Source organism: Mobula birostris, chromosome 1 (genome assembly GCF_030028105.1).
Source record: "Mobula birostris isolate sMobBir1 chromosome 1, sMobBir1.hap1, whole genome shotgun sequence".
Taxonomy (NCBI): Eukaryota; Metazoa; Chordata; class Chondrichthyes; order Myliobatiformes; family Myliobatidae; genus Mobula; species Mobula birostris.
In genome coordinates this window covers 100,757,948-100,771,111 of record NC_092370.1, presented here as the reverse complement: position 1 = coordinate 100,771,111, position 13,164 = coordinate 100,757,948, and the positions used below count along the sequence as shown (strand labels likewise).

At 36.8% G+C, this 13,164-nt stretch overlaps 1 protein-coding gene across 1 annotated transcript in view; it reads left to right on the top strand.

The window, feature by feature from the left end:
- Positions 1-13,164, top strand: part of LOC140189858 (uncharacterized) — a 126,316-nt gene that overhangs the window by 72,672 nt on the left and 40,480 nt on the right. Inside the window, 3 exon segments of the mRNA XM_072246221.1 lie at positions 392-451; positions 1,565-1,618; positions 2,095-2,148. Of these exon segments, the coding sequence (XP_072102322.1) occupies positions 392-451; positions 1,565-1,618; positions 2,095-2,148 (168 nt within the window).

Genomic DNA, 13,164 nt, shown 5'->3' with positions numbered 1-13,164 from the left:
TTAATTCAATATTATTATTTAGTTGTAAAATCCTACAGTCGGTCCAAGGATAATTCAGGAACATTTAAACTTTGGCTGCATGTGATTTGTAACCAGTGTTAGGCACCCTGCTGTTGGTTAGCATCAGGGTGGAGAATACTGCACTGAACCAGTATGAATTTTGTAGCTTTCAAATTCTAATACAGCCTTCATACACCCTTTTACAGGTTTCTGCCTCACAGCTTTATTCCTGAAATAGCATCCTTTTTGTTGCACTTCATAAAGAACACATAAAATTGAAATTTCATTCTACAATAAGAAGTTTCCAGCTATTTTTTGAAGCATTTTTTTTTTAAGCAGGAAATATAAAGTCTGAAGCTTATCAATTCTAAATGTTTTCTTTTCCTTCCAGGGAACTCCAGGATATAATGGCTTGCCGGGGCCCCCAGGCCCACCTGGACCTACTTTAAGTGTCCAGTGATTTTTACTGTAGTTAATTTCAAGGTGCACGATAGATTTTGTTCAGGTAGGTTAGACAGCAGGACCACTGACCAATACAAAAATGCTGATTTCTATCCCCTGACTACAGACCTGTTGCTAGAAGATTGGGGGTCAGTGGTGCCCTTTTACAACAGTCACAGACACCCTTTCCACTTCCTGCATTAAAAATTATCTAACTGATTTGATTGACTAAAGCACTCTGCGGTTATAACCTGTTTTGTTTTCAAATATGAGGTATTGGTGCACTGTAGACCATTAGGTGAAAGCACTAGAGCACAAAACAAACTGCACTGTCAACGTAACTGGGTAGTTCACAATTTGTGTTGAGATCCTTCATCAGTCCAGATGAAGGGTCACAACCCGAAACGTGACTATCCAATTTCCTCCACAGATGCCGCCTAGTCCGCTGAGCTCCTCCAACTGTTGCATTTTGCTTTATATCTGTACTCGGTAGTGACACTGGTAAAAAGCATGAACTGAATCAGAACACCAGGCAATGATGGCTTGTGATCATTGAATAGGCAGAATGAATGGCCTCTTCTTGGTTTCACTGGGAGTTTCATTTGATTCATACAGGATGTACAAAGCCTTGGTGTCTTACTTTACAATTGTAACATTCATCTGAATGTATACATCATAGTTTCGTCAGTCAGTGGGATAATAAAATTGATCAGAATTTAAAGTCCATCAAAAAGATGTAACTTCTGAAAATGCTGCATATACTTGTCAACATAGTTTACTGAAATCCTAATGTTGGGGAATGAGGCAAACCAACATTCTGGAGCAATTTGACTCAGAGATGACTAAATAAATTGAATAACCTACCTCTGCAACTATACTGATATGGGTTTCTCTTTTTTTTTACTTTTAACTCTGTTCACTGATCCATGCAAATGCCTAGATAATCTTTCAGAGGAATCGGTGGCAAAAAAAATGCTGCAGAATAAACAGAGGCAATATTCATATTTGTTACACTGTATCAAAATGTTTGAAGGAAAGCAACCAATGTATAACCAGTATTGCTCAGATGTGATTAACTGGATGCGATGAAAAGAATATTATGAATAAATCTTCTGCATTCTAGGGCCCTGAAGATGCACATGGTAGAAATGGAGAACCAGGCATCAATGGCGCCAAAGTAATTATTTTGTCTTTTTCATATTGCTTACGTACAATTTGTGTTATTCTTTGTATGATTCATTGCTTATCAGGGTCTTTTTGTTTATAAATGATGAACATATGTGACAATGAGGCAGTAATCTAATTGAAATTTTGTATAAAACATAAACAGGTGATTTAAGGGAACAAAACTTTTCATTTGCAAACTTTTTCATGTGTATACATCCCATTACAGCATCCCCTGACCTTCTAGGTTTTAGAATTATTATTATAGTTGAGCACAGTTTTATTGTTCTCCAACATCCAGATTCCAGAGCAACCAGTAATTAGCAAGACTTAACAGTCTTGGTGAATTTGCTACTCCATGAATTAAAACAAAGAGGAGATAGCTCCCACAGAAAAGAACTAATTTCATGGAAAATGATAAACCAAATCCTCTGATTGTGACAGGATTCTGTGCATCAAAGGCTTTAACAGTGATTTGTTTCTCTCCAGGGTCCAGAGGGACCTCAAGGACAGCATGGTGCTCCAGGACCTAAAGGCGAACCTGTAAGTATTTATTTCTATGCTAACTACAATACTGAAATAAATATACCATTAAAAGTGATACATAATTTTCCTGTTTTTCGTAACGTGTGCTTGAAGATACTTTGTTTTCTTTCCCCTTCTACACATACAACTTTCTAAATGAAACATATATTTCTTTCCAACACATGAGGCTGGAGCTGCTATAGGCCACTCACCCGCAGAAGTCTGCTTCACCGTTCAATAAGGTCAAGACTGATCTGCCTGTGGTAACCTTGAGACTTTATTTCTTGTATATCTATATACCTTGGTTTAAGGTATATAGATATACAATATGCAGACTCTGCTTTGAATCCCTTTAAATTGAATTGAATTAAATTGACTTTATTACTTACATCCTTCATATACATGAGGAGTAAAAATCTTTACGTTATGTCTCTGCCTAAATGTGCAATGTGCAACTTATAGTACTTTATAATAAATAGTATGTACAACAGGACAGTAAATATAACATAGAAATACTATTGTATCAGCATGAATTAATGCATATATTTCTGACCCATTGAGTTATTTTAAAACAATAACCTTACTTCTAGATTCTCCATGTTCCTGAGGGCCTTGGATTTGTAAATTTCTGAAGCATCCCCTGCCATGTATTGACTACTACAGCATTTGTCTGAGTGGTGAAGAGGAAAATTTTGATCATGGGCCAAAAGCAGGAGGTTGTTGTAAATGACTGCTTTTAGATACTCCAGTTCTGTGGAGATGTTCCACCAAAGTCCCTTTGGAGCTTACACATTAGGCAACATCTGAATCTAAGAGAAAGAAATTTACCTTCTAACCATTAAACTCTAATGAGATAAAGTTTGGAAAGGTGGTGAGAAATTTGAGGTTAGGGTTTTCTCTGGCACAAGTGAAGTTGAATTTCTGTCCTTCTGGGCCAAGGCTCTGACATGCTCAGTGGATTACCTCATAACACACAGCCTGCCATTTCAGACAATGGAAATATGGTGACATGCAGAACCTTAAAGAGCAGTAGCTGCTTTAAAGAGGCAAATGTGCCCAGATGGATGTTTTAGCCAACTAAATATAAAGGGCTGTATGAGGCACTTAAAGTGAAAGTAGAGGACTGATGGGCACATTTAGCACCCAAAGGCAAATTTGCAGACTACTTTCATGTACCTTACTTTGGTCACTGTTGTAAGTGGCAGTAGGGATGGAAATTGCCTGTATCTCCATGCTATTTACATACAAAAATCAGGCTTATGCCATCTGGTTTGAATAGATCATGCTATGGCAGAAAATGCTAGCATTGAGAGTTGTAATTTATTTCAAGGGCAAGATACCAAAGAGAGGCTAGTGTTTGAAATGTGTACAAGACAGAAGCACTGAAATAACTATACAAAATTGTTTTCTGAGTGTGCGTTATATGGTGAGGTCGTGTTCTTTATTAATTTTTAATGACTCAAATGGCTGTGGTAGTGGCATTTGATATCACATATCCCATTATCTACCTTTACTGCCCCTCCTCCTTCCCTTCCTCCTATGTTCTACTGTACTATCCTTTCAGATTTCTTCATCTCCAGCCCTTTATCTTTCCTCCCACCTGGCTTCATTTGTCACCTTCTAGCTATCCCGCTCCTCCTCTCCCCCCCCCCATCTTTTTTATTCTGGCATCTCCCCCCTTCCTTTCCAGTCCTGAAGAAGGGCCTCCACCAGAAACATTGACTCTTGTTCATTTCCATGAATGCTGCCTGACCTGCTGAGTTCCTCCAGCATTTTGTGTATGTTGCTTTGGATTTCCAACATCCATAGAATTCCTTGTGTTTAGAATTTGATTTTTTTTAGAAATCCAATAAGGAACAAAAAGGAAGATTAAGGCAAACCAGAATAGATGGAGATTAACATTAATGAATTTACTGTTGTTTTGTGGTGTTTTATTGATTCAACTTTCACACATTGTCATGTCTCTAATCTCCATGCTATCATTACCAATAGGAACACCATAGTAGTATACCTCTCAAATGATTGGTTCATCCTCAAACGAGTTATAACTAAACCAGAACCTGCCCGCTTGCCTCTGGAAGAAAGCAAGAAATGTTTTCTCTCTCTCTCCCCATACATGCATTTGTTTAACAAAGCTCTTGATTAATTTAACTGATTGGCTATCTTCCAGTGATCTTGCAAGTGATACTGACATATGGTACCATCAATGCTGGTTAATTAAACCAATGAAATTTGAATATTTTGTCTAAAAATCAAACTTCTGCATGTGCTGTGAGCTGTTTGATTCAAGCAAGATGTCACACCATGGAACAAATAAAAATGCTCAAACCACAGAATTTCCAGTCCAAAGAATGGAAACAGTAGAGGGTTGGAGGAAGTGAGGTAAAGAGTTTACACACCATATTGAGCTGATTATGCAAGATAAACCAGAACAGATGAAAATAAAGTTGCTGTTATATCTTATTATCTCATTAACCTAAGGCAGAGAAATGAACTGTAGCATAAAGCCTTTCAAATTTTACTCTAGAAATGTTTTTTGATATGCCGTTAGCTCATTTCAATTCACCTATAAATGAAACTGTGGATCTTCACTATTTTTATTCTTGCTTTCAAGAACACGAACAAACTTCTGATACTTAACAAGAGTCAAAACTGATAAAAGATCATTTCAAGCTTTGCAACTTTGTAGGATTCAAAGTACAAAGTAAAATTTATTATCAGTGTACATACATGTCACTAGGTACAACACTGATATTCTTTTTCTGCGGCCATACTTAGCAAATCTATCTATAGAACACATAACTGTAAACTTTAAACATCAGGAACTATAAACTGTAAACAAACTGTGCAAATCCAAATATAAATTATAACATAAAAAACAATGTAATAGAGTTCTTAAATGAATGTAGTTATCTCCTTTTGTTGAAGAACCGGATAGTTGAAGAGTAGTTAAAATTCCTGAAACTGGTTTTGCGAGTCCTAAGGCACCTATACCTTCTACCTGATGGCAGCAGCAAGAAAAGAGGATGGCCTGGATGGTGAGGATCTTTGATGATGGATGCTGCTTTTCTACAGCAACGTTTCAAGTAGATGTGCTCAATGGTTGGGTGAGTTTTCCCATGATGTAATAGGCCAAATCCACTACCTTTTGTAGGAATTTTCGCTCAAAGGCATTGGTGTTCCCATAGCAGGCTGTGATGCAGCCAGTCAGCATATTTTCCACCACACACCGATAGAGTTTGCCAAGGTTTTCGATGACATGCCAAACCTTCTGAGGAAGTAGAGGTGTTGTGTGCTTTATTCGCAATAATATTTATATTATGTGTCCAGGATAGGTCCTCTGAGATAGTGACACCCAGGAGTTTAAAGTTACTGTCCCACTCCACCTCTGATTCTGTGATGATTCCTAGCTCATGGACCTCTGGTTTCTCTCTGCTGAGGTCTACAATCCATTCCCTGGTCATATTGACATTAAGTAAGAGGTTGTTATTACACCACTCAGCCAAGTTTTCAATCTCCCTTCTGTATACTAATTCATCACCCCCTTTGATACAGCCCACAACAGTGGTGTCATCAGCAAACTTGTATATGGTGTTGGAGCTATACTTAGCCACACAGTCAGAGGTGTAAAGTCTGTAGTGTAGGGGGTTAAGCACACATCCCTGCAGTCCTCCTGTGCTGATGGAGGTTGTGGAGGAGATATTTCTGCCAAACCAAATTGACTGGGGTATACAAATGAGGAAATCCAGGATCGAATTGCACAATGGGATATTGAGGCCCAGGTCTAGGAGTTTACTGAGTTGTTTTGAGGGGATGATAGTGTTAAATGCCGAGCTGTAATCAATAAAGAGCATCCTGATGTATGCATCTTTGCTGGCCAGATGTTGCAGAATTGTGTGAAGAGCCAATGAGATAGCATCTGTTGTAGACCTGTTGCTTTGGGGGGGGGGGGGGGCTAATTGGAGTGGATCCAAGTCACCATTCAGACAGGAACAGCTATGCTTCAACACCAGCCTCTCAAAAACACTTCATCACTGTGGATGTAAATGCCACTGGGCAATAGCCATTTAGACAGGTTACCATGCTCTTCTTGGGCACTGGTATGCTTGTGCAGCTTGGTACCACTTCCTTTAGGAGCAAGAGGATGAATATATCTATCAATACACCGGCCAGTTGGTTAGCACAGGTCTTCAGAACTTGGTCAGGTACTGAGTGCTCTCCTGGAGTTCACTCTCATGAAGGCAGTCCACACGTCATCTTCAGATACTGATACCAAGGGATCATCAGGAGACATGGGTGTGCGCAATGGTTTCTCCCTGTTCAGGTGGTCAACGTGAGCATAGAAGGCATTGAGCTCATCTGGAAGCGAAGCTCTGCTGTTTCTATGTTGCAAGATTTAACTTTGTAGATGGTTATGGCATTCAAACCCTGACACAGCTGTCGATCGTCCCTCATTGGTTCCAGTCTAGTCCAGAATCTATATTTTGCCCAAGAGATGGCTTTCCAGAGATCATACCTACATCTCTTGGGGCATTCTTGATCTCCAGACTTGAATGCTTCTGATCTGGATCTCAGCAGATTCTGGATTTCATTGTTCATCCAGGGCTTCTGACTGGAGAAATCCCTGAATAATTTTGTGGGGGACACACTCATCCACAGTTATTTTAATGAAGTCTGTAATGACCCTGGTGTAGTCATTCAGGTCCTCAGATGAGTTCTTGAGCACGGCCCAGTCCATTGACTCAAGGTGATCCTGTTACCGTTCCTCCACCTCCTAAGGCCACCCTTAGTTATCTTGACCTCTGGAGCTTTGCTGTTTAGGCTCTCTCTATATGCAGGTAGCAGGAGTACAGCCAAATGATCTGAGTTACCAAAATACAGTCTTGGGAAGGAATGATAGGCACTTCTTATTGTAGTGTAGCAGTGGTCTAGTGTGTTAGGAACGTTGGAGCAATAGATTCTGTGCTGGTGATAATTGGGCAGGATTTTCTTCAAACAGGGCTGGTTAAAGTTGCTGAGTATAATTTGAAATGCATCGGGATGGGCCGTTTCTTTTTTTTTAAATTTTATTTAATTTTTTAAAGAAGAAATATAAGGATTCAATTAATACAACAATTAATATATATTGAAAAAAAATAATTCAAATACATTAATAAGTCAGAGAGAAAAAAAAACACCTATCCCAACACCATCTCCCCGCATTTAGGAAAAAGGAGGGAGAAAAAAAAAACATAAAAGACAGAGGAAAGAAAGGAGAGAAGAAAAAAGAAAAGAGAAAAAAAAGAAAAAAAAAGAGTAGGCATCCAGCTCTCGGAGTCAGTTTAAAATACAAATTAAAGAAACTAGCTTATAATAAGGGATATATTAATTTTTAAAAATTAAAATAAATAAATTAAACCATCTGGGCATTTAACTAATCGAAATACGGTTGCCAAACCTCAATAAACACAGTGTATACATTCCTAAGGGTATAAGTAATCCTCTCAAGGGGTATACAACTTTGCATTTCTTTATTCCAACGATCAATATGTACAAGGGAATCGGATTTCCATGTTACCACTATGCATTTCCTGGCCGCTGACAACGCAATTTTAATAAATTTAGATTTATTCCTGGGAAGGTTAACTTTCAAAATTGCTAAGTTCCCCAGAAGAAATAATTCTGGGTCTAGAGGGAAATCCATCGCCAGAATCTTTCCCAGTACCTCCCCCAGATCTATCCAAAAAGATCTCAGTTTCGTGCATGGCCAGGTGGAATGCAAAAAGGTACCAACATCTATGCCACACCTGAAACACTTGTAAGAAATTTCTGGTTTATTTTTATGTATTTTTCAGGTGTGAGATACAACTGACGTAAAAAATTAAAATGTATCATTCCGTATCTAGAGTTGATAAGAGTGGTAACACTATCCAAACGTAGATGTGACCAACATGGATGATCAATTACAATGCCCAAGTCCGACTCCCATCTCTCCCTCGATCTGTATATACCAAGCTTTGGGCATTGGTCCTGGAATAAAGAATACATATTAGAAATAAATTTAGTTGTATTCCCCTTTCGAATTTGAATCTCCATGTCTAAGCAACTTGGTAGGGCCAGTGATGGACCCAAACAGTCCCTCAAAAAAGATCGTAATTAGAGATAGCAGAAGAATGTGTTATTAGATAAATTATATTTATTTTTAAGTCCCTCAAAAGACATAAATTGCTTCTGCTGATTATAACAATCTTCAATGCGCCTGATACCATGTTGATACCAGGTGACTAGAAATTTATTACCCAGAGTCATGGGTATTAATCTAGAGATAGAGGCGTCTTTGAGGATATTTCTTTTTTTAGACCCATAAATTGTTTAATTTTTTTCCCAGATATAAATTACATGTCTCAGTAGAGGATTGTTTGTTTTCTTTTTAATTAATTTGGAGTCCCATTTATATATAAATTCTTCTGCCATCTCTTCTCCTACCATATGTAAGCCAATTGTAACCCAAGAAGGAACAGTTGTCTCATCAAAAAAAAAGCAATAAAATGTGCTTGTGCAGCTAAATAATATTTTTTAAAATCTGGTAATCTTAACCCTCCCAATTTATAGTCCCAGGTCAATTTTTCCATGGAGATTCTAGATATTTTACCCGACCATAAAAATAGACGAATATGTCCATTGAAGATCTTTAAAAAATTATTCGATAATGGGATAGGTAAAGACCCAAAAAATTACTGAAGTCTTGGCATTATCTTCATTTTTATACAGTTTACCCTACCCATCAGTGTGATGGGAAGGTTTATCCACCTACGTAGGTCCTCCTCGACATTCCGCAGCAAGGGGAGATAATTAAGTTTATAAAGGTCATCTAAATTACGATTAAACTTAATCCTCAGATATTTCATGTCGAATTTAACCCATCTAAACTGAGTGCCATATTGATATTGGGCATAGTCTCCTCTACCTAAAGGTAAAATTTCACTTTTATTCCAATTTATTTTATATCCCGAGACTATACCATAATTGTCCAGCAAGGCCCTATGTCTTACCAAAGAGCCGGCCAGGTCAGCCAAATATATTAAAATGTCATCAGCAAATAAATTTATTTTATATTCTTCCTGGGACACCTTAAACCCCTTTATGTCTGGATCCCATCTAACAGCTTCAGCCAATGGCTCTATTGCCAGAACAAATAGAGCTGGAGATAGTGGGCAACCTTGTCTACTAGATCTATGTAGAGAGAAAACTGGTGAAATCTGCCCGTTCGTAATTATTTTGGCCTTAGACTGATGGTAAAGTGCTCTTATTTAATTTATGAATATTTGGCCTAGACCAAATTTTCCCATTGTTTTAAATAAAAAATCCCATTCAAGTCTATCAAAGGCCTTTTCAGCATCTAAAGCTACTGCTACAGTCGGGTCCACCTTCATCCTAGCTAAATGTAATATAGTCAATAGTCTGCCAATATTATCAGATAATTGTCTATTTTTAATAAATCCTGTTTGATCAGATTTAATCAATTTTGGCATATAGAGAGCTAATCTATTAGCCAATGCCTTTGCTATAATTTTATAGTCCACATTTAAAAGTGAGATAAGTATATAAGATGCAGGTTTTAGCGGATCCTTATCCTTCTTAAAAATTAACGTAATAATTGCTGTTGAAAAGGATTCCGGTAGAGTATGGGTCTCCTCAGCCTGAGTCACAACCCTCATAAAAAGGGGCATTAATTGATCCTTAAATTCTCTATAAAATTCAGGGGGAAAACCATCATCTCCTGACGATTTATTAACCTGTAATAAGCCTAGGGCTCCTTCAACTTCATCCCTAGAAAAGGGGCATTCAATTCTTCCTGATCTTGTTGACTCAATTTGGGAAGTTGTAAATTAGACAAGAAATCATCAATTTTCAGTTAGTCACCTACTGATTCTGATTTATATAGTTCTGAATAGAACGGCTTAAAAGTATCATTTATTTCTTTTGGCTTGTATGAAAGCTTACCTTCCCCTGTTTGAATCGCATTTATTGTTCTGGAGGTTTCTTCCACCCTCAATTGCAAAGATAGTACTTTATGGATTCTCTCTCCTAATTCATAATATTGTTGTTTTGATTTTAGTATCATTTTTCTATTCTATAGGTTTGTTTTGTGTTATACTCTAATTTTTTTATTTATTAATTTTTTATAATTTTCCTCTGTTGTTAAATTCCAACAATCTTTTTCTAATTGTGTTATTTCTTTCTCCAATTCATTTAATTTTGTTACATATTTATTTTTTATACCCTTAACATATCCAATTATCTGTCCTCTTAAGTATGCTTTTAATGTGTCCCATAATAAGAAATTATTGGCAGTAGAGGGTGAGTTCATCTCACAGGACAATTCTATTTGAGCTCTAATAAAACTACAAACTCTGGTCTTTTCAACAGCAAAGGATTAAAGTTCCATCTATATAATGATTTTTGTTTATCAGACATCTCAATTGATAAAATTATAGGTGAATGGTCTGATAGTAGTCCAGCAGCATGTTCTGTTTGAATGATCCTACTTTCTAATTTAGCTGATATTAGAAATAAGTCAATTCTAGAGTAGGAATCATATTGTTTTGAATAGAAAGAGTAGTCTCTTTCCCTGGGATGCTGCCATCTCCAAGCATCTATTATATTCAAGTCCTTCATGAAGGCCAGGGTGGTTTTTGCTGCCCTGACCTTCACAACTTTTTTAACTGATCTATCTAAAATTGGATCCAGACAAAAATTGAAATCCCCTCCAATTAAGATATTTTCATATCGTTGAACAACTTCCAAAAAAATATATTGGATAAATTGCTCGTCGTCATAATTGGGGCATATAAATTCAAAAATGTCCAGGATTCTGAATATATTTGTCAATTGACCATAACAAATCTCCCGGCCGGATCTATGATAGTACCCTCCACCCTCACCGGCAAATTCTTCCCCATCAATACTGCCACTTCTCTGGCTTTAGAATTAAACCAGGACGCTATTACTTGATCAACTCATCCTCTCTTTAATTTGTTATGTTCTGTCACTGTAAGATGAGTTTCTTGAAGAAAGGTAATATCAACAATGATTTTTTTAAAGATATGCCAGGAACTTTTTCCTATTTTGTTGGTTCATTTATCCCATTAACATTAAGGCTTAAAGATTTAATTCATAATTATCAGATTTTATTGATTGATAAATCCTGTCCACAAAAAAAAGTATAAATTAATCCCACTTCTTTGAGTGACTCTGAGATATTTGGTGCCATTCTCAATAGAGTATAGAAAATAGAAAGGAAACGAAGGAGGAAAGAAAATAAAAGAAAAAAAAATTTTAAAAAAAGAAAAAGAAAGGGAGAAAAACCCTCCCAACTGGCGCTCCAAGACCACGGCGCCTTAACCCCTCTTACTGTGGGGTCCGATAAACATCGCACTAAAGATGGACATTCTTTAACATATAACGTAATTAATCTTCTTTCTAAAAAAAGATGAAAAAATTGTCCACTCCCCCAATAACTCCTTAATTAAACATCTGTAAAAACAAATTATATTCCACACCCGTTATTACTAAATATCTAACTTAATCTATAATATTGAAAGTAAATATCATTAATATAGCAATATATCCGAATAAAGAATAGAATTCAAAGAAACTTACTAAACATAACCTAAATATTATAATTTAATACATATCCAGCATACCAAAATTCAAACATATCAAAAGATAACTACATAATCAAAACTATTCATACCAGTTATAACAAAATTAGATGAACTATATACTGTAGTTCCTAAGTAGTATAATTCAAAAACATCCATAATATTTTAAATCATAATAGTCTTCATTCATAGTCATAAATTCAAGATTATAATGTTGTTAAAATTAATCTACATTTTAACATTTTTTATTAATTATTATTGAAAATTGACAACAAAATATATTAAAATAATGTCTATATATCAATATGTATAATAAGAGTCAAACTATTAACCAAGCTAAACAGTATATCAATAATAATAATTTAAAAAAACAAAATGTTAAAAAGGTATTTTATTTTTCTCCTCCCTCCATCCGACAGAGTAATTCTCCGCTTTGCTGGATATAATAAAGAATATTGAAGACCTTTATTCTTTAATAACACCCTTGTTAAGTCAAAGTCTTTCCTTTTTCTTAACAAGGCCACACTAATATCTGGAAAGAAGAATATCTTTCCCCCTTCAAACTCTAGTAGGCTAACTCTGGCCTCTATTGTTGCAGCTCGTAATACTTTTTGTTTATCTTGATACTTCAAAAAGCATATAAGTATAGAGTGCGGCCTTTGCTCTGGAGGTGGTTGGGGGATTAAAGTCCTCTGGGCTCTTTGTATAATTAATTCTTTGTCAAAATGCTTTTTCCCCAGAACTTCGGGGATCCATTCTTGAAAGAAAGTTACTGCATCTCATCCTTCCAATCCCTCTTTTAAACCCACTATTTTGATATTATTTCTTCTGCTATAGTTTTCAAAGGAGTCCAGTTTATCCATTATTTTTACTTTCTCAGTTCTTCAGGAATCTTTTTCTTTTTCCAGGCTTTGTAATCTATTCACAACATCCTTCATATTATTTTCTAAATCCTGGGTTCGCAAATTTAAAGATTCCAAAGTCTGCTTCATTTCCTTAGATTCTTGCACGATAAGGTCTAAATGTCTCTCGAATTTGTCCATCCTACCGGTTAAAGTCTGGACTGCATTGGGCAAGTCATGAATCGCAGCCGCGAGGCCAGCACCCAAGCTGCCGCCATCCCCAGACTCTCCGCAGGCTCAGAGGAACCATCCGACGAGCAGGCCTCACCACCATTGCTCCCGTGTCCCTCAACTCCAAACGTTCCCGGGAGTGCAAGGTCGGCAGCAATAACACCAGTAGGATTTCCACGATTTTTCCTTTTAACCATTGCCTTTATTAAAGTTATATGAGAAACTTATAAACCGGTTGTAAAGAAGTTTTTGTAGGAGTTACTCAGGGAAGCTCCCGATCAATGGCACGACATCACGTGACCTGGTTGGGCCATTTC